Source organism: Bombina bombina, chromosome 1 (genome assembly GCF_027579735.1).
Source record: "Bombina bombina isolate aBomBom1 chromosome 1, aBomBom1.pri, whole genome shotgun sequence".
NCBI lineage: Eukaryota > Metazoa > Chordata > Amphibia > Anura > Bombinatoridae > Bombina > Bombina bombina.
The window spans coordinates 637,010,748-637,037,400 of record NC_069499.1 but is presented as its reverse complement, the minus strand read 5'-3'; the positions used below and the strand labels follow the sequence as shown (position 1 = coordinate 637,037,400).

The 26,653-nt window shown below is 39.9% G+C and overlaps 1 protein-coding gene across 5 annotated transcripts in view; it reads right to left on the bottom strand.

The window, feature by feature from the left end:
* Positions 1–26,653, bottom strand: part of DLG3 (discs large MAGUK scaffold protein 3) — a 482,093-nt gene that overhangs the window by 233,726 nt on the left and 221,714 nt on the right. For 4 of the 5 annotated variants that reach the window (XM_053699068.1, XM_053699069.1, XM_053699070.1 and 1 more), the window contains 2 exons: positions 20,816–20,972; positions 19,489–19,591 (listed from right to left, as the gene is read on the bottom strand). In XM_053699068.1, coding sequence (XP_053555043.1) covers positions 19,489–19,591; positions 20,816–20,972 — 260 coding nt within the window. Of the gene's footprint in view, positions 1–19,488; positions 19,592–20,815; positions 21,150–26,653 lie in introns of those variants that run through there. The other variant, XM_053699072.1, reaches the window with a different exon arrangement.

The following is a 26,653-nucleotide window of genomic DNA, read 5'->3' as shown; positions in this document are numbered from 1 at the left end:
GATTAGGGAGTTACAGGTAATATTTAATGAAATGGCTCAGTCTAGATGCTCTTAGAGGAAAATTACCCCTCAGGTCAGGAAAAGAATTTCCTTTGCTCAATGGTATAAGAAAAAAGGGAGGGGGGAGCCAACAAAGACCCAAGAGGTTGGGGTTAGCGGGTAAGAAGAAAAAGATAAACTTTTCAGCTGGGTTGGGAGAGAGTATATACCTCATTAAAAGGAGATATAAAATCAATGCATTAAGTTTGGACCATATAAAATGTTCAGTGGGCTGTACCACCCATCTGGGATCATGTCACCACTAAACCAATATGATACAGGGATATGATTTGTATCTCCCCTCAGGGGTAATTGTCACCACTGGACGGAGACGGAAAAGGGGTATTGGATATGACCCACTCTATCACGTAGAGTGGGAAAGGGTGAGGGGAGATACCTTACTTTTCCTTGATTCGCTATAAAAAAGTCACTCAAGACCATACCATTATCTTAGCTGAGTACTAGGGATATACTTAAGACTAGTAGGACTATAATAGTACTATAATACTTGCAGAAACTAGCACAATCTTTCAGATTGTTTAGAACCTATGGGCACCTAGAAAGCTAGGGTTGCAAGTCTAGTTATAACATGTGTGCTATTGGTGTACAATATGGATACATTACAGAGTGATGTCGGCTCCAAGTATCATACCCATCAACTGACAAAATCCCTTCCAGTTCAAAATATGTAAATGTTAATAGGGTAAATAAACTATTGTCAGAATGTGGTATAAAGAGTGACCAATCTAGGTAGTGCTGCTAACTATGTATGATGACCCGAGGTAAATATATATTAGCTTATCCCATTGGGCTAGGGAATGGATACTATGGTTAGCGAAGACAGTAATCATAAAGTGTAGGAGAGCTCACTACTCATATAGGGTCATTGGCTCCTATAGGTGGTCTGATATCTTATAGCAGTTCCTGTATTCAAATGGGTCATATAATGAGGAACATATGGGCGGGTAGATATACGTTGGTTACTCTATGTTTAATATTATTTGCTAAATGTGTGTCCATATATGTTTACAATCAGATGTCAATTGTGTAGGCAATATTTAGAATGGGGGTATTCCCATTCTCTAGGGGTCCTCCAAGAATCATGAATAGTGATTAGTGTATACTAGTGTAGTCTAAGACCTAAGAGGATTTGTACTACACAAACATTCCTCAGTAAGACATAATAGTAGGACTAAGCTGCACCGTCTCGGCCGCCGACGGCGCAACCATATTATTATATCTTGCATGTCTTTTTAAAGAGAAATGAGCAATAAGTACAGGGATGAGATTCCACTATGGTATCTCCCTATATTATCTAGGTTATGTATATTGGTAGGTATGTTTAGAGTACAAGGAGTGTACAGGATAGTGTTATATCAGCAGTGTTAATTTTGACTGCAAATTTGATTTAGTCTTAGTTTTAGTCTTTTGACTAAAATGCCATTTTAGTTTTAGTCTTATTTTAGTCATCTGTATATTTAGTCAACTAAATCTCCAGTCTAACTAAACCCCTTAGACTAAAATCTAAGGGGTTTAGTTAAAGTGTAATGCATTATTTAAAGGGACACTGAACCCAAATTTTTTCATTCGTGATTCAGATAGAGCATGAAATTTTAAGCAACTTTCTAATTTACTCCTATTATCAAATTTTCTTTATTCTCTTGGTATCTTTATTTGAAATGCAAGAATGTAACTTTAGATGCCGGCACATTGTTGGTGAACAACCTGGGTTGTCCTTGCTGATTGGTGGATAAATGTATCCACCAATAAAAAAGTGCTGTCCAGAGTTCTGAACCAAGAAAAAAGCTTAGATGCCTTCTTTTTCAAATAAAGATAGCAAGAGAACAAAGAAAAATTGATAATAGGAGTACATTAGAAAGTTGCTTAGAATTGCATGCTCTATCTGAATCATGAAAGAAAAAATTTGGGTTCAGTGTCCCTTTAAGCATTTCTCTATAATTTCCAAACTCATTATATACTCCAGGAGTAAACATAACAGCTGTTATTATTTATGGTATTAAGGTTTAAACATGCAATACAGACACATATTTAGCCGTTGTGATATATATAACGTCTTTATTAAACTTAAAATTAAATAAAACCAAGTTTCATAGACAAACAGAAGTGCAACTTTAAAGTGTCAGTAAACCTTAAAAATAATGTTATATAATTGTGCACATAGTACAGAATTATATAACATTATATTAGCGCAAACATTTTAAAACAAAATTTCCCCTTTGAATTTTAAAAAAAAACTGCTGTTTTACAGACCCGCTCTCTGTGATCTTCTGAGCGGGTCTGTTTTTTTCAAACAGCACATCGGGCCAGCTGTATAGTCACAGCCCGGCCCGACCACGCCATAGCACTAAGTGCAGCTCGCTCCTGCTGTCTGACAGAGCAGGAGCGAGCTGCACTTAGTGTTATGGCGCGGTCATGCCAGGCTGTGACTATACAGCTGGCCCGATGCGCTGTTTAAAAAAAACAGACCCGCTCAGAAGATCACAGAGAGCGGGTCTGTAAAACAGCAGGTTTTTTTTAAAATTCAAAGGGGAAATTTTGTTTTAAAACGTTTGCGCTAATATAATGTTATATAATTCTGCACTATGTGCAGAATTATATAACATTATTTTTAAGGTTTACTGTCCCTTTAAAATATAAAAAAACAAAAACTGCAAACTGTATTGGCTGTAACCCCATTGCACATATTACCCAATATAAAAACTTTTACAGTTCTCTGTTAATAATTAAAACAAGTATCAAGTAACTCAACACAACAAAAAGTTTCAGCAGCTAGCACAGGCACAGCATAACTTAACCTATTTCTATAGGAAGAATCAATTGATTGTTCACAAATTTGAAATTTAACACTACTCTAGAACTTCCAAACTAATTATATACTCCTGGAGAAAAGGTTTATTAACCTGTTTTTATTTATGGTATTAAGGTTTAAACATGCAATGCATATGTAACAGATTTAACTGTTGTGGTATATAACATTTCTTTATCTTAAAATGAATTAAAATCAAGTTTTGTAAATAACCAAGACGTTAGCCTTGCTTTTTTTTTTTTTTTACAAAAGAGCAGTAATTGGATATGGATTGATTATAACACCTTGCATAAAGTGTAAATTTTGACAACAAATTTTGATTTCTTTCTAATGACACAATGAGTCCACGGATCAGCATTAATTACTGTTGGGAATATCACTCCTGGCCAGCAGGAGGAGGCAAAGAGCACCACAGCAAAGATGTTAAATATTGTTACTTCCCTTCCAACAACCCCCAGTCATTCTCTTTGCTTACGTTAAAAGCAAAAAGGTGGTAAAGTTTAGGTGTTTGAAAAGAAGATTCTTCAATCAAGAGTTTATTATTTTGAAGCAGAGCAAGCTTGTTCTGCTCTTTCCTGGGGTTTAGCAGTAGCCCATGTCAGTCTCTTCAGTAGAGCAGTGGTGGCTTTTAAGCAATTGGGAACTTGTGGGGTATAATCCTCACTGCACCTCCCAAATAGTTGTTGCTGCCCTAACTTGAAAGCCTGAGTAAGATTACTCAGTCTTAATTTTTTTCCACAGGTCCATGTGAGGGAAAATGCCTCGCAAACCGGGTGAGCTGCCCTGCTGCCAGGCAGGTTTACATTGAGGTCTATGTGAGAAGTGGCTTCCTCTCATACCGGTCAGACTGTCCTCCTGCTGGACAGCTGGATTGCAGGTAAGTGCCTTGTGTTCTCTATATAAGGGGGACTGTGTACTTATGACATATACTGCAGGTTTCTTTGGGACATAATATATCCTTGGAAGGATATATTTTTAGCAGGATGCAGGCACTTTTGTGACTAGGAGACTAGGGGTTAATACTTTCCTGTATACTAGTATACCCTGTTATTTTGTGTTGGCTCTGGTACGTTCAGAGGCTTATCTGGGTAATCCCTTATGTCTCATGTGTATTAACATTTGTAATGAATGGCTCCTTTTAGGTTATTGAGCTTGCTCCTTATTTCTAATAGACTTAAAGGGACAGTCTAGTCCAAAATAAACTTTCATGATTCAGATAGGGCATGTCATATTAAACAATTTTCCAATTTACTTTTATCACCAATTTTGCTTTGTTCTCTTGGTATTCTTAGTTGAAAGCTTAACCTAGGAGGTTTATATGCTAATTTATAAGACCTTGAAGGCCACCTCTTTTCAGAATGCATTTTAACAGTTTTTCACCACTAGAGGGTGTTAGTTCACATTTTTCATATAGATAACACTGTGCTCATGCACGTGAAGTTATCTGAGAGCAGGCACTGATTGGCTAAACTGCAAGTCTGTCAAAAGAACTGAAATAAAGGGGCAGTTTGCAGAGGCTTAGATACAAGATAATCACAGAGGTTAAAAGTATATTAATATAACTGTGTTGGTTATGCAAATCTGGGGAATGGGTAATAAAGGGATTATCTATCTTTTAAAACAATAAAAATTCTGGTGTAGACTGTCCCTTTAAGGAAGTTACATAGCTGAGAGGGCATAGGTCTCCTTAATGGCTTCCTTTATTTACTGAGGTTGGAGATTCGTATACAAGGGCTGTCTTTTTTATCGCTACTGCTCTGTATGCAGAGAGATTTCAATGGCGGGAATTCTGTTTCTATCTGCAATTTTGTTGATCGTTGCTTCCGTTTGCAGGGGGAGTGTCTTTCAAGCGGCGCATTACTAAGCCGACGTTTCTAACTGATTAATCATGTAGGAAGTCTAATCTTAGCGATGTGATCCCTACAGAGTTGGTTTTTGTTTTTCACGTTCTCCCTAGATGCGGCGCTGAGGCGCTGCATGCTTTCTGTTTACAGAAAACGTTACCGATTTTGTGGATTCAATTCTATTTCTGCTTTGAAGTTCAATAAAGCCCTATAATGTATGAGATCTGCTTTCCCTGCCTCTGACTTACTTGTCCCCTCATTCTAAAAGCGGGTTCCGTGTAGGGGTTACGAAAGTAACAGTATTTTTGCTCTTAAAGTGACAGTACACATTGTATTTTAATATCCATTCTGTGTAGTGAGCATTCCTTTTTAGGAGCTGGAGACTGTTGTAGACATGCCCATTATATTTAGAAGTCCACATTGATGTTCCTATATGTTGCTTCCTTAATTGTCTGTTTAAGGGTTTAATAGACATGTTATTTTATAATTTTTATCCACTGTGGTTAGTGGTATACTTCCTGGAGTATCTACCCAGACTTCCAATATATGTTATTGGCGCTGGTGGACCATAATATGAAAGAACATTTATGCCTTATTTGTTTAGAGCCTCATATCCTTCAAGACAAATAATTTGTTTTTATCTAATGTCTTGCCTTTTGAAATACAGATCAGTTGTTACATGTTGAGTCTCATGTCTCCCGGGATGGTGCTGTTTAGGCAATGCCACAGACTTCTCCTCAAGTGTCTCAAACCTCTTTGGCGTCACATACAGTGCCCTGCAGTTCCTCTCAATCTATAAGAGGAGTGTATTTGCCTATAGATATCCTCTGCGATATCTGCAGCTTTCTCTGCATTTTCCTTTCTTCAGGAAAGATGCAAAAGGACATTTGAATATTTGGATAATAAGGTTTCTGCTCCTCATCTGCTACACTGGTTGCTCTCTCTCTCCTAAGTCAGGTGAGGAGAATTCGCCGGTAGCTTCTGTGATTAAAAATCTCAGATGTGGGCAGTATAATTCCTTCATCTGATGCTGAAGTGTTTTTCCTTCATATGAATGCTTGTACACCTCATGTACTGTTAAAGGAGGTGGCTACTTGGACAACATCGATACCCCTGTCTTTGTCGACCTTGAAGAGTTTTGTGAACTTTATCATTTATATGATGTTCCTTCCTTGAGGAAGCCTTTTTTAGGCGTACCTTGGATAATCTCACAGGAATAGGTTAAGCTAGGGATATGTTTCTCCCTGTCTTACATCTTTTCAAGGATCTTTCTGTTACTGTCTCAATTAAAATGCACGGTGCCTAAGGTAGAGAGGGTCCTCGCTACTATGGTGCAGAGATATTCGATCCCTTTAAAGGGTACCTGCCCCGTTACGGATCCATAGATAAGAAGCGGGAGGTTTAATTGTTCATTTAGAGCAATTACTTGTATTGTTAAGCTTGCGGTGCGAGCCACAGAGCGTTATGGCTAATGTTTTGGTCAACTGGGAAGCATACCTGGGGCTTAGTGGTTTAGCCTAGGCTTTATAGGCCTTATAGTGCTGCAGTTCCAGGTTCTATTTTTTCCTCCAAGATCATGTTTCTGGCGTTTTCCTTTCAATGATGAGTCCTTCTTTAGACTTGTTTTGGCAGAACAATCCCTGATTTAAGGATTTTTCTGGAGTAGGTCTAAAGGTCTAAGGGAACGTTTTCCTTTTCTTCCTTAGTAGAGTTTGGAATCCAATCTACGATTTCTGAAATTCAGGTAAGATGAGAAAAATTCCTTGAACAGGATTCAGGACGTTCCTCGCGGGGAGTGAGAGTTCCAGCCCCTGTCTGGGAACGGGATCTGGGTATTTACCTAAATTTTTTCTCTGGTACTGACCTTCTTTTGGTTCTGGTGGGTCTGTTCATAAGAACATAGACCAGAGGGCTGTGTGTTTATTGTTCTCTAGCTTATGAGTTTCATCAGCCAAGAAGGGCTTTTAGGTCCTGGGGTAGCTCAAGGGTGCTTTCTGGACTATATATAGTTCAGGTGTCGTCCTTCTTTTGTGCTATATTTTTTCAAGAGATTTTGTCCAATCTTCTTTCTCATGGGAATTGAAGGGGTGGATTTTTATGACTGAAACTGAAGTTTTTTAACAGAGGTCGGATATCTAGGATTTATTCCTTTTTTCTTTCTCTGCAGGCTACTGTCTAGCCAACAGTAAGTTTTGTTGTCAGGCTTAACTCTTTATAACCAGTAGGTTGGGAGTTCGGATCTAACTGCAGCTGAATCTCCTTCACTTTTAGTGATTCGATTTAGGAGAGAATTGGTCTAATGATTTCTATGTGACATCATTCTTTTTTTGCTAATTTCATAAAAAGGAGAGAGCATCGGATCCGTCTCAAAGGATAGATATAGATCAGTCGACAAGAGTCTCTCTACCGGAGTAATTTTAAGGAATATCTATCTCAGGGTTTGCACTTCTCGAGATATTCCGGGGTAATGTGACCATGGATGCCAACCTGCTGGGTTGATATGCGGTCTGGGTCTGCTCCTTTCTTTGATATCTGAAGTAGAGAGTGATCTTCAATGCTCTGATAGCTTGGCCTCAGTTGTTTCTTAGTTGGGTTCCAGTCGGGGAATGTCACCTCGATGGTTTATTTCAACCAACTGGGAGGATCTAAGGTTTCTTTTGCCGTATAGAAGGTGACTTGAATTGTTCAGTGTGTGGAAACTCACAATTGCTGTCTGTCATCCTTTCTCCAGGCAATTGAAAGTTGTACTTCTGAACAGACAGATATTTCCTCCAGGGGGGTGGATTCTTCTTCTGGAAGTATTCTCTAGGTAAATCCTCAAATGGGGGGTCCAGAGTTGGTTTCTGAGGGCGTTTTCGGCAGAACGCCTAGTTTCCAAGGTGCGGTTGATTGTCGAGTTATCCACTGACCACCCTTAAAGATGTTCTGGCGCTTTTTTTCTTGGATTACAGTCTGTCATGCCTGTTTGTTCTCCTTCACGAGTCATTGCTTATATTCAACAGGAGAAAGTGGCGAGGATTCTATTAGCCTCTGCCTGACCTCGCAGGATCTGGTATGCAGACCACCTGATAATGTCGTCTCTCCTCTTTGGTGACTGTACCTGAGGGAGGACCTTCAGAGTCGGGGTCCTTTCTTCATCTAAATCTAGTTTCTCAGATGCTGCCTGCTTGGTGTTGAACACCTGGTTTTGTTTAAGTGTGAGGGTTTCTGAGCCAGTCATTGAGATCATGGCTCAGGCTTGCAGGCATGTTTTTGAGGGGATTGCCATAGACTATGGAGTACTTATCCTTATTGGTGTGAAGCCAAGGGCTTCTCTTGAAGTGGAGTCAGGATTCCTAGAATTTTGCCTGTCTCTAGGATGTCTGGAAAGGGTTTGTCAGTACCCTGAAGGGTCAGTTTTCTGCATTGTCTATTTTGCTACATAAGCGCCTGGCGGTCGTGCCAGCTGTGCAATCCTTATCAGGCCTGGTCAGACTCAAGCCTGTCCTTAAGGCTGTTGCTCCCTTGGAGCCTTAACTTTGTTCTTAAAGGGACAGTATACACTCATTTTCATATAACTGCATGTAAGACACTACTATAAAGAATAAGATGCACAGATACGGATATAAAAATCCAGTATAAAACTGTTTAAAAACTTACTTAAAAGCTCACAGTTTAGCTCTGTTGAAAAGGTATCTGGAAAGCCCACTGCAAGTGGGAAATATCAGACACTCCCCCCTCCCCCCTTCTTTTGCATATGAAAAGACCCTTTACACAAACAGAAGCAAGCTGGAGAAGGTAGCTGACGGTATTCACATAAAACTTTGGGGCTTGGTTAGGAGTCTGAAAATCAGAGCAATGTTATTTAAAAATAAGCATAACTATACATAAAAAAAAAAAACTTTATGGGCTATATAAATAGATCATCTACAAAACATTTATGCAAAGTAAAAATGAGTGTATAATGGCCCTTTAACCTTGTTTTTAAGGTTTGACGGTACTTTCTATAGATATTTAGGGTTATCTCAGAAGGCTTTCCTCTGCTCGGAGAGTCTCGGAATTCTCAGCTTGGCAGTGTGTTTTGCTTTATCTCATCTTTCTTTCAGATAAGGTGTTTCTTCATAGGGAGTTGTTGTTCCTTGTCTATGTCCTTTTTATCATATGGAACGTTAGTGGCACAACTTGCATGTTGTGCACGCTCTTAATCTCAGTCTACAGGCGACTAAGGATTTTCGCCAGTTTTCTGTTTCTGTTCTGTTTTTTCTGGGACAGTTACTTCTTTTTTTCTTTGGTTGGAAGTATACTTCGTTTGGTTATGAGACTGCTGGATATCAGCCTCTTGAGAAAATTACAGCTCTTTTCTTTAGGGCTGTATCTGCTTCTTGGATTTTCAAGAAAGAAGCTTTTGATGTTCAGCATTGCAAGGCAAGATTGGTAGTTGGTCTTGTCTGCGGATTTTTCTGGTAGAAGGGTTCTTCAAGTGGTGGTGCCTTCTGCTTAGGTGCCTGTCTTGCCCTCCCTTATCATTTGTGTACTCTAGCTTGGGTATTGATTTCCAACAGTAATTAATGATGATCCGTGGACTCATCGTGTCATTAGAAAGAAAACAAAATTTATGCTTACCTGATAAATTTATTTATTTCTTGACACAATAAGTCCACGGCCCGCCCTGTTTATTCAGACAGTCTTTTTGTTTATAAATCTCAGGCACCTTTGCACCTTGTGTTACTTCCTTTCTCTCTTTTTCCTTCGGTCAAATGACTGGGGGTTGTGGGAAGGGAAGTGATATTTAACAGCTTTGCTGTGGTGCTCTTTGCCTCCTCCTGCTGGCCAGGAGTGATATTCCCAACAGTAATTAATATGATCCGTGGACTTATGTCAAGAAAGAAAGAAATGTATCAGGTAAGCATAAATTTAGTTTTAGTTTTAGTCTATTGACTAAAATGCCATTTTAGTTTTAGTCGTATTTTAGTCCTCAGAATTTCTATAGTTTTATGCTCATTTTAGTCTAGTTTTAGTCGACGAAATTAACACTGCTACACAGGCACTTTTAACATGCATTTGGTAGTACTAAGGAATGAGAAAAAATGAATTCAATATTTTATTAATAAGATCAGACCTTGTTAGAACAATCAACAAACCCCCATTAGATCTAAGAATTCCATCACCCACCTGTTCCACATCAGACTTCAGAATAGACCTCTGGCCCTCCAGCTTCTCTGTAAGCCACATACCCACATCATACCTCAGATCACACCCTTGGTTCTGCAAACAATCTGCTATCTCAACACATTATATAAGAGCCTTGACTTTGCAGCCCCGGCAGCGGCTTTATATACTAGCTGACACCACTGTGAGCCTTGTGCTTCCTTTCAAGCACGGTGTAATGCGCAGGTTAAAAGGATATAAAACCAAAAATTTAAACATACTAGGGGAAAAGCCCCTAGAAACTATGTGCGCCAAAATAAACAAATACCGTAATATATAAAAAGAAAACGAAATGCGAACGTTTATATAAAAAAACATAATTTATGCTTACCTGATAAATTTATTTCTCTAGTAGTGTGTTCAGTCCACGGGTCATCCATTACTTATGGGATATATTCTCCTTCCTGTTGGGAAGGAGAATATATCCCATAAGTAATGGATGACCCGTGGACTGAACACACTTAACAAGAGAAAATATAATATAATAGGAATCCCAATATATTAAAGGAATAAAATAATAATAAAGTCCCAATGTGGTGCTGCTTCCTCTTTAATTAAGCTAACCCGTGCTGGGAAAAAAGTGTAATCTGGAGCGTGAAAAAGAAAAAGAGGGCGCTCTAATGGTGAAATACGTTTGCACACACGCTCACCCCAATATACAAACAACAAGTGTTATACTCACAAACGTAGAGCACTGAATTGTGCAGTACAGGCAGGCTGGAACATCAGAGTTGTCCAGCTAGCTCACACTCCTGCAATCAGCAGACCTCCAAAAGCCAAATGGAATGGTAAAAGGAGTATTGTGGGAAATTCATTTCCAGAAAAGATTTGTATCAATTACGGAGATCAGGGGACTCTAAGATGAAGCTGGCTTGTGTTCCCAAACAGCTACCAGAGACAGGATGGCATTCCAACCCCAGATAAAACTCAGATACACTTATAAAAACAAAAGTGTATTATTTACACTTAAGAACTCACAATGCGTTTATCAGTCAACAGACCGTTTCCTCGGGTGAAAGAAAAGGGTTTGTGAATTAGCACTTCAGATCAGCAGTCATACCTTACAGGGACAGTGTATTGTAAAATTGGTTTCCCCTTAATGTATTTCCAATGACACGTTATACCAGCTGCAGAGTTTTAAACGTAGAGGAAATTCCCATTTAGGTATATGTTTGTATATGAAATAGTTGTTACTGCTAAATGAAACCATAACCAAATAAAATGAGCTGAGCTTGTATTGAGAGACCTAATTAGCTTATCTGTCTAGTTATTTACACAAAGTCTTCCTTATCTTATTTATCACTGTTTTCTCACACACCAATATATAGAGAGAACAATAGAAAATGAAAATTTTAGTACATCTCTGTCACAGCCCCCCACTGGGAGCATTATTTTATCTAAACCTTCTTGTTTACATGGTATTTTTTTGTAACCAGAACGACACCCAAGTCAAAATAAAACTTTCATGATTCGGAAAGAGCAGCAATTTTAAACAACTTTCCCATTTACTTTCATTAACAAAATGTGCACATTCTTTTTATATTTACACTTTTTGAGTCACCAGCTCCTACTGAGCATGTGCAAGAATTCACAGAATATATGTATATGCATTTGTGATTGGCTGATGGCTGTCACATGATGCAGTGGGAGTGGAAATAGACATAACTGAAATATTTCAGAAAAAAAAATCTACTACTTATTTGAAGTTCAGACTAAGTGCTATAGCATTGTGTTGTTATCATGCGTTTGTTTGTATTTACTGGTCCTTTAAGTTCAGAAATATTCGGTATAGGTCGGATACAACAGCCAAAATCAGCTATTTCAAATGAGAAAATAAAAGGTGAAGGAGCTATTTGTAAGCAATTAAATACCCCTGTTTAAGACAGTATAAAATTACAATCTTTTTTTTTCTCTCTTTTTGATCATTCAGGTACAACATGATGTGCTCCTTTCATTTGACATTGGGTGTTAAAGGGACATAAAACCCCACATTTTTCTTTCATGATTCAGACAGCACATTCAAATTTTAGACAACTTTCCAATTTACTTCTATTGTCAAATTTTCTTCTTTTTCTTGTTATCCTTTGTTGAAAAGCAGGAAGGTAAGCTCAGGAGTGTGCACGTGTCTGCAGCACGATGTGGCAGCAGTTTCGCAACAATGTTATACATAAGGAAGAGCAATAGATGGCATCGGTATTTCCTGCCATGTACTGCTGCAGACATGTGTACGCTACCTATCTGGATATCTCTTTAACAAAGAATAACGTGAACAATGCAAATTTGATAATAGAAGTAAATTGAAAACGTTTTTAAAATTGTATTCTCTATCTGAACCATGAACGAAAAAATGGTGGGTTTCACATCCCTTTAATGTTTTATAATAAAAACAAAATTAATGCTTACCTGATAAATTTATTTCTCTTGTGGTGTATCCAGTCCACGGGTTCATCAATTACTTGTGGGATATTCTCCTTCCCAACAGGAAGTTGCAAGAGGACACCCACAGCAGAGCTGTCTATATAGCTCCTCCCCTAACTGCCACCCCCAGTCATTCGACCGAAGACAAGCAAGAAAAAAGGAGAAACTATAGGGTGCAGTGGTGACTGTAGTTTAAAAATAAAAAACACCTGCCTTAAAATGACAGGGCGGGCCGTGGACTCGATACACCACAAGAGAAATAAATTTATCAGGTAAGCGTAAATTTTGTTTTCTCTTGTAAAGGTGTATCCAGTCCACGGGTTCATCCATTACTTGTGGGATACCAATACCAAAGCTTTAGGACACGGATGAAGGGAGGGACAAGGCAGGAACTTAAACGGAAAGCACCACTGCCTGTAAGACATTTCTCCCAAAAATAGCCTCCGAAGAAGCAAAAGTATCGAATTTGTAGAATTTAGAAAAAGTATGAAGCGAAGACCAAGTCGCCGCCTTACAAATCTGTTCAACAGAGGCCTCATTTTTAAAAGCCCATGTGGAAGCCACCGCTCTAGTGGAATGAGCTGTAATTCTTTCAGGAGGCTGCTGGCCAGCAGTCTCATAAGCTAAGCGGATTATGCTTCTCAGCCAAAAAGAAAGAGAAGTTGCCGAAGCCTTTTGGCCTCTCCTCTGTCCAGAGTAGACAACAAACAAAGCAGATGTTTGACGAAAATCCTTCGTAGCTTGTAAATAAAACTTTAAAGCATGTACCACATCAAGATTGTGTAAAAGACGTTCCTTCTTTGAGGAAGGATTAGGACATAATGAAGGAACAACAATCTCCTGATTGATATTCTTATTAGATACTACCTTAGGAAGAAACCCAGGTTTGGTATGCAAAACTACCTTATCTGCATGGAAAATCAGATAAGGGGAATCACACTGTAAAGCAGATAACTCCGAAACTCTTCGAGCCGAGGAGATAGCTACTAAAAACAGAACTTTCCAAGATAAAAGTTTAAAATCTATGGAATACAAAGGTTCAAACGGAACCCCTTGAAGTACTTTAAGAACTAAATTTAAACTCTATGGCGGAGCAACAGGTTTAAACACAGGCTTGATTCTAACTAAAGCCTGACAAAACGCCTGAACGTCTGGAACCTCAGCCAGACGTTTGTGCAAAAGAATAGACAGAGCCGAAATCTGTCCCTTTAAGGAACTAGCTGACAATCCCTTCTCCAATCCTTCTTGGAGAAAGGATAAGATTCTAGGAATCCTGACTTTACTCCATGAGTAACCCTTGGATTCACACCAATGAAGATATTTACACCATATCTTATGAAATGATTTTCCTAGTGACAGGCTTTCGAGCCTGAATTAAGGTATCAATGACCGACTCGGAAAAACCACGCTTTGATAGAATCAAGCGTTCAATCTCCAAGCAGTCAGACGCAGAGAAATTAGATTTGGATGTTTGAAAGGACCTTGAAGTAGAAGGTCCTGCCTTAGCGGTAGAGTCCATGGTGGAAAGGATGACATGTCCACTAGATCTGCATACCAAGTCCTGCGTGGCCACGCAGGAGCTATCAAAATCACCGAAGCTCTCTCCTGCTTGATCTTGGCAATCAGACGAGGGAGCACAGGAAACGGTGGAAACACATAAGCCAGGCTGAAGGACCAGGGCGCTGCTAGAGCATCTATCAGCGCTGCCTTGGGATCCCTGGACCTGGACCCGTAACGAGGAAGCTTGGCGTTCTGACGAGACGCCATGAGATCCAGTTCTGGCCTGCCCCATAGTTGAATCAACTGGGCAAATACCTCCGGATGGAGCTCCCACTCCTCCGGATGAAAAGTCTGCCGACTTAGGAAATCCGCCTCCCAGATCTCTACTCCTGGGATATGGATAGCTGAGAGATGGCAAGAGTGAACCTCTGCCCATAGAATTATCTTTGAAACCTCCAACATTGCCAGGGGGCTCCTTGTTCCCCCCTGATGGTTGATATAGGCTACAGTCGTGATGTTGTCCGACTGAAATCTGATGAACCTGACCGCAGCTAGCTGAGGCCAAGCCTGAAGAGCATTGAATATCGCTCTTAGTTCCAGAAAGTTTATCGGAAGGAAGGCTTCCTCCTGAATCCACGAACCCTGAGCCTTCAGGGAGTTCCAGACTGCACCCCAGCCCAGAAGGTTGGCATCTGTCGTCACTATAGTCCATTCTGGCCTGCGGAAACTCATTCCCCTGGACAGATGGACCCGAGATAGCCACCAGAGAAGAGAATCCCTGGTCTCTTGATCCAGATTTAGCCGAGGGGACAAATCTGTGTAATCCCCATTCCACTGATTGGGCATGCAAAGTTGCAGTGGTCTGAGATGTAGGCGAGCAAACGTAACTATGTCCATTGCCGCTACCATTAAGCCGATTACTTCCATACACTGAGCCACTGACGGCTGAGAAGTGGAATAAAGAGCACGGCAGGAAGTTAGAAGCTTTGACAACCTGACCTCTGTCAGAAAAATCTTCATTTCTACTGAATCTATCAAAGTTCCTAGGAAGGAAACTCCTGTGAGAGGGGAGAGAGAACTCTTTTCTTCGTTCACCTTCCACCCGTGAGACCTCAGGAATGCCAGAACAATGTCCGTATGGGACTTGGCGATATGAAAAGTCGACGCCTGTATCAGAATGTCGTCTAGGTAAGGAGCCACCACTATGCCTCGTGGCCTTAGAACCGCCAGTAAGGACCCTAGAACCTTCGTAAAGATTCTTGGTGCCGTGGCCAACCCGAAGGGAAGAGCCACAAACTATTAATGCCTGTCTAGGAAGGCAAACCTGAGAAACCGATGATGATCTCTGTGTATCGGAATGTGGAGATAAGCATCCTTTAAGTCCACGGTAGTCATATATTGACCCTCCTGGATCATAGGTAGGATGGTTCGAATAGTCTCCATCTTGAAGGATGGGACCCTGAGAAATTTGTTTAGGATCTTGAGATCCAAGATTGGTAGGAAAGTTCCCTATAAACTGATTTGAATAGAATCCCTGCCCCTGTTCCTCCCTTGGAACTGGGTGGATCACTCCCATAACCAGAAGGTCTTGAACGCAACGTAAGAATGCCTCTCTCTTTTTGGAGATGAGGCTTTGAAATCCAGAAGATATCCCTGGGAAACAATCTCCAGAGCCCAGGGATCCTGGACGTCTCCTGCCCAAGCCTGGGCGAAGAGAGAAAGTCTGCCCCCAACTAGATCCGGTCCCGGATCGGGGGCTACTCCTTCATGCTGTCTTAGAGGCAGCAGCAGGTTTTTTGGCCTGCTTTCCCTTGTTCCAAGCCTGGTTAGGTCTCCAGACTGGCTTGGACTGGGCAAACGTTCCCTCTTGTTTTGCAGTAGAGGAAGTTGAAGCTGCGCCACTCTTGAAGTTTTAAAAGGAACGAAAATTAGTCTGTTTGGTCCTTAATTTGTTGGACCTATCCTGGGGAAGGGCGTGGCCTTTTCCTCCAGTAATATCAGAAATGATCTCCTTCAGTCCAGGCCCGAATAGGGTCTGCCCTTTGAAGGGGATGTTGAGAAGCTTAGACTTTGAAGTAACGTCAGCTGACCAGGACTTAAGCCATAGCGCCCTACACGCCTGAATGGCAAAACCTAAATTCTTAGCCGTTAGCTTTGTTAAATGAAAAACGGCGTCAGAAATAAATGAATTGGCTAACTTAAGAGCTTTAAGCCTGTCTAGGATATCATCCAACGGGGTCTCCACCTGTAGAGCCTCCTCAAGAGACTCGAACCAGAAAGCCGCTGCAGCAGTGACTGGGTGCAGTGCATGCAAGAGGCTGGAGAATAAAACTTCTTGTATAAAGATTTTCTTAAGGAAACCCTCTAATTTTTTATCCATTGGATCTAGGAAAGCACAACAGTCCTCGACGGCGATAGTTGTATGCTTAGCTAGGGTAGAGACTGCTCCCTCCACCTTAGGGACCGTCTGCCACGAGTCCCGTGTAGCGGTATCTATGGGAAACATCTTTTTAAAAGCAGGAGGGGGAGAGAACAGTACACCTGGTCTATCCCATTCCTTCGTAATAATTTCTGAAAACCTCTTAGGGATTGTGAAAAACATCAGTGTAAACAGGCACTGCAAAGTATTTGTCCATTTTACAAAATTTTTCTGGGACTACAATGGTGTCACAGTCATCCAGAGTCGCTAAAACCTCCCTGAGCAACAAGCGGAGGTGTTCAAGCTTAAAATTTAAATGCTGTCATTTCAGAGTCCGACTGAAGTAACGCCTTCCCTGAATCAGAAATGTCACCCACAGATAGAAGCTCTCCTGCTTCGGCTTCTGTACATTGTGAGGGTATATCAGACATAGCTACTAAAGCGTCAGAAAGCTCTGTATTTGTTCTAGCCCCAGAGCTGTCTCGCTTTCCTTGTAACCCTGGCAGTTTGGACAATACCTCTGTGAGGGTATGATTCATAACTGCCGCCATGTCTTATAAGGTAAACGCATTGCACGCGCCAGATGTACTTGGCGTCACTTGCGCGGGAGATATAGGTTCTGACACATTGGGAGAGCTAGGTGGTTTAACCTCCCTTTTGTCAGTCTGAGAAACCTCTGGTGATAAATCTTTAAAAGCTATAATATGGTCTTTATAACTTATAGAAAGGTCAGTGCATTTGGTACACATTCTAAGAGGGGGTTCCACAATAGCTTCTAAACATAATGAACAAGGAGTTTCCTCTATGTCAGACATGTTTAACAGACTAGTAATGAGATCAGCAAGCTTGGAAAACACTTTAATAAATGTGAAAAAGCAATTAAACAAAAATGGTACTGTGCCTTTAAGAGAAAAAAAACTACCACATAAACTGCAAAACAGTGTTAAAAAGTAGTAAACTCTACAAATTTTTTACAGTGTGTATAAGAGACTAAAGCAGCATTGCACCCACTTGTAAATGGATGATTAAGCCCTTAGGCCCCAAACCGGATAAGAAAAACGGTAAAACCGTTAAAAAACAGTCAAACACACTGCCACAGCTCTGCTGTGGCTCCTACCTGCCCTTAAACACGATTTTTGCAGGAAAAAAACCCTCTATAGTGGTCCTAGATGCCAGAGAACTCCTTTAGGGAAGCTGGATGTCTCAGTCTGAATATCAACTGCGCATAAAGTGCGCGAAAATAGGCCCCTCCCAATGCGCACTCAACGTCAGAGGGCCTTAAAAAAGTACTCCTAGGAGTAATCTAACAAGCCATGTGGAAAACTAGCCAAATAAAGATTTATCACCCTCTGAGAAAAAACGTTTTTTCACTAAGTAATATGAGAATTAACATGAATATTACCCTTATCTTGTAAGCATGATCCCAGTCGTTGTTAAATCACTGTATCAGGCTTACCTCAAATATACCAGGCACTGTCAGCATTTTCTAGACCTTATCATCTCTCTAGAAAAAAATATACTGAACATACCTCAAAGCAGGTGATCTGCAGACCGTCCCCCCAACTGAAGTTTTCTTTCCATACTCTTCAGTTATGTGTGAGAACAGCAATGGACCTTAGTTACAAACTGCTAAGATCATCAACCTCCAGGCAGATTCTTCTTCCAATTTCTGCCTGAGAGTAAAACAGTACAACGCTGGTACCATTTAAAAATAACAAACTCTTGATTGAAGGTAAAAACTATACTAAGTCACCACATATCTCTTGATACTTCCTTTCTTGTTGAGAGTTGCAAGAGAATGACTGGGGGTGGCAGTTAGGGGAGGAGCTATATAGACAGCTCTGCTGTGGGTGTCCTCTTGCAACTTCCTGTTGGGAAGGAGAATATCCCACAAGTAATGGATGAACCCGTGGACTGGATACATCTTTACAAGAGAAATCTAATTTTAAGAATAACTATTATATTTATAGCTTGGAGGAAGAGCCAATGATAAACTTTATAATGAACTAAGGAATTTAAAGGACCAGTAAATACAGTAGATTTGCATATTCAACAAAGCATGATAACAACACAATGCAATAGCACTTAGGGGCCGATTTATCAACGCTCTGTCGGACATGATCTGATCAGTGGATCATGTCCGACAGACATCGCTGAATGCGGAGAGCAATACGCTCTCCACATTCAGCATTGCACCAGCAGCTCTTGTGAACTGCTGGTGCAACGCCACCCCCTGGCCGCTAGCAGGGGGTGTCAATCAACCCAATCTTATTCGATCAGGTTGATTTCCCGCAATGTCTGTCCCCCTCCTCAGAGCAGCCGGACAGGTTATGGAGCAGAGGTCTTTAGACGGAGCTTGATAAATAGGCCCCAATGTCTGAACTTCAAATTAGTAGATTTTTTTTCTGACAAATTTCAAAGTTGTCTATTTCCACTCTCACTGCATCATGTGACAGCCATAAACCAATCACAAATGCATATACATATATTCTGTGAATTCTTACACATGCTCAGTTGGAGCTGGTGAATCAAAAAGTGTAAATATAAAAATATTGTGCACATTTTGTTAGTGGAAGTAAATTGGTATTTTTTTAAAAATGAAATGCTCTTTCTAAATCATGATAAGATTCAAGAAAACAAAAAAGTCATAATAATTTGCTTTAGTACATCTGCAGGTTAAGGAGCGATATTCACAAACACTACAGACATGGGTGTTGATACATGGAACAGCCTTCCAACATAAATGGCATTGAGCAATGCAATACAATAGTTCAAGTATGAATGGGATATGCATAAAGCGATCCTAAGGGAATTAATCAGACACTTTAGACAGCAGTATGTACAAACTAGAAGGAGCCTCCTGATCTTTACGGTCATCAAACTCAATTTTTTACATATAGATAGATAAATGGATAGATACCACTTCTATATAGTTGCTATATAATCCGTTTTTGTATTTATAAATCTACTGCTATATAAACATGTCTAGTCACATAGTTAAATACATGCATTGCTTTACACATCTATGGATAAACATAAATGCATATACTGTACAATGCTAAGTCCCACGTCCAGCAACATACATATTTATGTGTACAGAATTCTATATGACTGTTCATCTGTATATACATTTACCCTGTCCTGTACATATTTGTGTATATAATGGCTGGTTGTATACTAATATTAATGTTCATTGCTAAATACAGCTGTGCCTGTCCTAGACGTATTTGACCCAGGCACCCTACTGTACTCACCTTCTGGTCGGTATTGTGCCACTATTGTCACAGTCTGCCCTGCCCTTTTTAGCGCTGCTGCCGCCTGCTCATGTGTTGCACTGCGCAGATTTACTCCATTTACCTACATTGAAAGAAACCATAAGAGTAAAACCATTTGAATATAAGAGATTGTGGGGGGGGCGGCGCAAAAAATTTTTTTTGTAGGAAGCCAAAATAAATAAAATATAAACTTGTGCAGTAGTTATTCTATTCCACAAAGTAAGAAAATACATTAGTTAATACATTAGTACAAAACAATTTCTATGGCTTCAGTATACTCCAATAAAAAATGATGCTCAAGAAGTTCAGAAACATAATATAAACATATTGATGTGAATTCCCTTTAACATGCTTAGACTTTTTCTACTGTCACGTACTGCTAAGAAAAAAAACTTTCAATTATTGGTAGCACTAGGTAGTTAAACAGAAAAAATCTAATAAAAAACATATCAATTGATATATTGCAATTTAATACAGGAAGTCTGTTTACTAACATATATGCAGACTGTGGTTTGTTTATCACAAATACATCTGTGTCATGTTCTAATTCAGGAAATAGCCTAACCTTAAAAAACCAAAATAGATCCTGTATTACCCCATAAGTAACCTTTTTTTTAATTAAAAAAACTTTCCTATGCAGATACAGTGAATTAAACATTTGTGACCTAAATCTAAAAATAAAAATGTTAAAACTAGTACAGTGGTTGCCCATTTGAAGTCTCAAAAGTAACAAACAACCCTTGTTAAGACTCAAGAGCTTTTATGTAGCCCTTTCAATCAATGTGGTTGCCATCACTTCCATACTGAAAAATTACAATGCCTAGCACAATGGGAAAAATAGGAAAAGTAACAAAGCAACAGCAAAATCAAGTCTATAGTTTGTTTTTAGACAAACATAATGAACAAGATTTAAAAAAAAAAAGAAAATGTAGCAGGTATTAGGGCAATGAGACACTAAAATACAAGGGTTTTTTTCCCCACAAAATTTTATAAAGAGACTTCTGGAAATAAGACACTGTTATGGCTCAAGTTCAACACCAGATTTACTTTCAGTACTGCTGCCCTTTGACCCACCCATCCCCTAAAAGTGTTCTCATATTTGTCTCAAATATTTCACACATCCAGAAGTCAATATGCCACAGAACTACCACTCACCCCACCCCACTTAAGTGGTGCTGCCATAGGTATAGGCCTAGTGGGCATAGGCCAAAATATGCCCCTACTATGTATAGATGGGATATGCTACTTAGGATAGACATACAGGATACAGACATACAGTAGTATTAAGTCTATCAAGAAAACTTACTGATAATATGCGGTCCCCACGACGAAGCTCTCCACTCAGGTCAGCTGGTCCTCCTGCCAGGATAAAGGATACGAAGATGCCTTCCCCATCCTCACCACCCACGATGTTAAAGCCCAGTCCTGTGGAGCCTTTGTGTAAGGTGATCTTTCGTGGCTCCCTAGAGATATGACGGAAAGACATGTCTAACACCCAAAGCTAGTACGTAGAATGAGGCAGAAATATAAAATGAGAGTGGGGAAAATGAATGGTTACAGAAGAGAAAAGGGATGAAAAAGGAACAAACGATGGGGCAGGAATGGAATTGGATACAGCCACCTAGCAATTCAATCTAAACAGACAAACTATGTAGTAGGAGGGTGACTGAGTATAGTGATAGGATATATTTGCACTGAAATCAGCTGGAAGCTGGATTCTGAGACTGCTGCACAGCCGGTTTAACTGGTGCCATCAAAGGGAATCACTGTCTAATTAAACACAATGACGGGTTTCTGGGCAGGTACAGCTATGCATTGCCTCATCAGGAAGAGTGAGACTATATGAACTTAATGTATATGCACATACAGCATTATTCTTTAATAATCTGTGCACCAACCAACTCTATTTACTGACATGTAATGCTCTCCACCTCTCAGTACGGCTCTAAGCATCTCTCACTACAACACTCTGCATCTCTTAGCATTAAATTCTGCATCTCTCAGCCCTGCACTCTGCATCCTTCAGCATTAAACTCTGCATCTCTCAGCACTGCACTCTGCGTCCCTCAGCATTAAATGCTGCATCTCTCAGCACTGCACTCTGCATCCCTCAGTATTAAACTCTGCATCTCAGCATTAAACTCTGCATCTCTCAGCATTAAACTCTGCATCTCTCAGCATTAAACTCTGCATCTCTCAGCATTAAACTCTGCATCTCTCAGCATTAAACTCTGCATCTCTCAGCATTAAACTCTGCATCTCTCAGCATTAAACACTGCATCTCTCAGCATTAAACACTGCATCTCTCAGCACTGCACTCTGCATCCTTCAGCATTAAACTCTATATCCCTCAGCACTGCACGCTGCATCTCTCAGCACTGCACGCTGCACCTCTCAGTATCTTTGTTTCTCCATTTGCATCTCAACACTGCACCCACCCTAAACTTCTTAGCACTGCTTCCTCCCCAACAGGTGTAAGCAGAGCTCAATATTTCAAAGCACTTCTCTGTCCCTGCAGTTCTTTCTCTCGCTGGACCTCTTATCTCTGTATCACTTTGTGCATGCTCCTCAGTACTCTCTCTCATATATACGGATATATCAGCAGCACTGCTATACCTATCTCATAGCACTGCTATCCCTCTCTGCACATCTCATAATCATTCATTTTACATCTCTCACCATTGCTGTATGTTTCCAATGCTTTTTATCCTACATTTATACCCATTGTTGTATATGTCTCTGATGTATTCATTCCTTACCACTGTCTATATCATCTTGCTGGTTTTCACTTAGTGCTTCTTCATATTGCTCTCTGTCACATCTGTAAACATTGTTTTATATCTGATAGCTCTATAGACATAAGTATTCTGCCATTATCTCTCAGAGCTGCTTGCTGTACCCTTCTGTTATCTGTGCCCCCATCTCCAAGCAACCCAAATAACAGCTATCTGCCCATATCCCCTATTCTCTGCCCTGCACCCCTACCTGTCTGTTTACTTCTCCTTGCTCACCCCCACTACTCCTTGACTGTCTAGCTGTTTTATCACCTCTCATACCTCTCTCTGACGGTCCTATGTGGAGTCAGCTGTCGCTTGTGGGTTGCAGTATTTGGGGGTCTGTGATAAGACATCGATGAGGAGACATTCACTGTGAACATGAGGACACCTCCCAGGAGCCTGATTAGCCCAGTGTATCTGACCTGTCTCTCTCTTAATATCCCCTCAGGTCTCTAAGATGGTTTTGCTGCCGTTTCCTTTTCCGCTTTGTTACTATCTTGACTCCTTGCTCCCTTCCTTCATTTCTATCATCTAGACCCCGTCTCTTTAAGTTGATCTCATATGCTCATCCTCATTCTCCGTCTATCTAACTCAATAGAACAGAGGGGAGTATAGACGTCTTCTCTCTTCCTGCCTGCCCTGTATTTATCTGGTGTTGAAACACTTTCTCTAGCTCTCCCTCTCACATTCACACGTTCTCTCTTCTAGAAAAAGTAGGGTGATGTTAACACCTCTTATTCTTCATTGATTTTAACTCATTCCTATGTTTCAAGAAACAATTAAAAAATCCAAACTGTTCTTTTGTTTGTGTATGTTTAAACCTTCAGAGGAACACATAAGCCTATCATTCTGATTTCTACTTAAACAGGAAGCATTCATATGTGTGACACTAACAGACTGTGGGAACCTGTGTCACCTATGTGTGAGGCACTGACAGACTCGGAGAGCCTCTTTCCTGAGTGTGTAACACTGACAGACTAGTCAGTGTGTGTGTGACCCTGATAAACTGAATGTGTTCTACTCCTGCCTGTGGGTGATATAGATTCATTAACATTCTGTAGGTCTACATGGCCTAACAGAGAGGTGTTATGATATTCAATAAAGGTAAATCTTACATTAAAGCTTTCTATTCATAATCTAAATGGGAATGAAAGGCAAGTGGCATACAGTATAATGTACAGCTTTCTAGCATTGTATTTAGTAAATTATTTTGGTTTGCGTTTTATTGCATTTAAAATAGGTCTTTCATTGTCATTGGGTTGGACAAGGGCATTCCCTGAACATATATGTTTTCTCGTCGCTTTTACAATATTCATTAAGAAATTTGATTCTTTAGGAGTTACTAATCATATGCAGATACAGTGGATTATATATACAGGGGGTGCAGAATTATTAGGCAAATTAGTATTTTGACCACATCATCCTCTTTATGCATGTTGTCTTACTCCAAGCTGTATAGGCTCGAAAGCCTACTACCAATTAAGCACATTAGGTGATGTGCATCTCTGTAATGAGAAGGGGTGTGGTCTAATGACATCAACACCCTATATCAGGTGTGCATAATTATTAGGCAACTTCCTTTCCTTTGGCAAAATGGGTCAAAAGAAGGACTTGACAGGCTCAGAAAAGTCAAAAATAGTGAGATATCTTGCAGAGGGATGCAGCACTCTTAAAATTGCAAAGCTTCTGAAGCGTGATCATCGAACAATCAAGCGTTTCATTCAAAATAGTCAACAGGGTCGCAAGAAGCGTGTGGAAAAACCAAGGCGCAAAATAACTGCCCATGAACTGAGAAAAGTCAAGCGTGCAGCTGCCAAGATGCCACTTGCCACCAGTTTGGCCATATTTCAGAGCTGCAACATCACTGGAGTGCCCAAAAGCACAAGGTGTGCAATACTCAGAGACATGGCCAAGGTAAGAAAGGCTGAAAGACGACCACCACTGAACAAGACACACAAGCTGAAACGTCAAGACTGGGCCAAGAAATATCTCAAGACTGATTTTTCTAAGGTTTTATGGACTGATGAAATGAGAGTGAGTCTTGATGGGCCAGATGGATGGGCCCGTGGCTGGATTGGTAAAGGGCAGACGCCAGCAAGGTGGAGGTGGAGTACTGGTTTGGGCTGGTATCATCAAAGATGAGCTTGTGGGGCCTTTTCGGGTTGAGGATGGAGTCAAGCTCAACTCCCAGTACTACTGCCAGTTTCTGGAAAACGCCTTCTTCAAGCAGTGGTACAGGAAGAAGTCTGCATCCTTCAAGAAAAACATGATTTTCATGCAGGACAATGCTCCATCACACGCGTCCAAGTACTCCACAGCGTGGCTGGCAAGAAAGGGTATAAAAGAAGAAAATCTAATGACATGGCCTCCTTGTTCACCTGATCTGAACCCCATTGAGAACCTGTGGTCCATCATCAAATGTGAGATTTACAAGGAGGGAAAACAGTACACCTCTCTGAACAGTGTCTGGGAGGCTGTGGTTGCTGCTGCACGCAATGTTGATGGTGAACAGATCAAAACACTGACAGAATCCATGGATGGCAGGCTTTTGAGTGTCCTTGCAAAGAAAGGTGGCTATATTGGTCACTGATTTGTTTTTGTTTTGTTTTTGAATGTCAGAAATGTATATTTGTGAATGTTGAGATGTTATATTGGTTTCACTGGTAAAAATAAATAATTGAAATGGGTATATATTTGTTTTTTGTTAAGTTGCCTAATAATTATGCACAGTAATAGTCACCTGCACACACAGATATCCCCCTAAAATAGCTAAAACTAAAAACAAACTAAAAACTACTTCCAAAAATATTCAGCTTTGATATTAATGAGTTTTTTGGGTTCATTGAGAACATGGTTGTTGTTCAATAATAAAATGAATCCTCAAAAATACAACTTGCCTAATAATTCTGCACTCCCTGTGTATGTATATATATATATATATATATATATATATATATATATATATATATATATATATATAATAAATATATATATATGTAAGATTATATTATAAATATATATATATATGTGTAACGTTGCCTTGAAATACAAGACAGTCTTGATAAACTAATATGTACAACAATCTATAAGTGTACACAAGTTCAACTACACAAACATTGCATTTTCTTCTGATTGACAGGATTTAGCAGTGCCACATAGAATTTTATTAAACCTGGGCATGAAACAGATTTCCAGAAGTTCCAGGTTCATTCCCCTCTTTTATTGAATTTAGAGAGGACTGACCCTGTGAGGTCTTTGAGTTCCCCTGAACTTTAGTGAATCTAACCCCCTGCCAATATAACAGAGGGCTTCTCCAGTGTGTCACTCTCCTCAGTTGTTCTGACAGACCGTGGGAACATCTTTACTGTGTGTGAAACAGTTTTATTGTTCTTTAAGATACTTCACATTCCCATCATGCCTTGTGAGGTGATGTCACCTGGCTCTAGCCTGAGAATGAGGTCACATATACCCAGTCACATGACTCTCTGATGATTATAAACTATTTAAGGCAGGGAATGGTGACAGACTGCGAGCATTACAGAGAAAAAAGCTAGCTCTCAGCTGTCACAACTGCCCCTCTCTGTCAAACTTTTTTTTTCTTCTGAAATCTGCCTAATGACTTGAAGGCTATGTATTTACTGTATTTCTTTAATACTTGTTTCTTCTTTTCTTATAAATAAGTTATTATAAAACAATAAGACTAGTAAACGTCATTACCTGTGACTGAAACTATAAATCCATACTCAAAAAAGAGATCTTAAGATAAATAAATAATCTGAACTTGCCCTTGCTTATAGCATTGATATACCAGCTGCATGTTTATGAGAGGCTGGATCAATTCGAAAGGAAATATTTTCCCACACCAGAATATGGCAGTGTGCAGCATTCACATCAGCTTCAGAACTAAGGGTTAGTTTAAATTTCAGATGTAAACCTTATTAACTGGTAGGAACAATAAATATCCCAATTAAAGTCTAAGGATATTTTATGATGTTACTACTAGTTTACTAGAATGAAACCCAGCCCTAAACGCTTTCATTTTGCAATTTAAACACAAAACAGAATCTCTAAAGAGGGTAAAAAGTTAATTCCAGTTAGAAATATGTGTTAAGGTAATTTGCAGCATTTTGAAAACATAGGTTTACAGATCTTTTTGCCCCATTTAAGATAGAGAGGTACAATCAAATTTTACATGAATGCAGGAGGTATTTGAATGCCCCTGTAAGTATTTTCACAATTATATTACATTTATCAGATATTTCCCAATAATCAATTACGCTCTAGAACTTCTTTATAGTTTAATGAAAATGCCTGAACACTTATAAACACATATACAAATCAGACGTGTGTATTTGTAAACAAAGGCC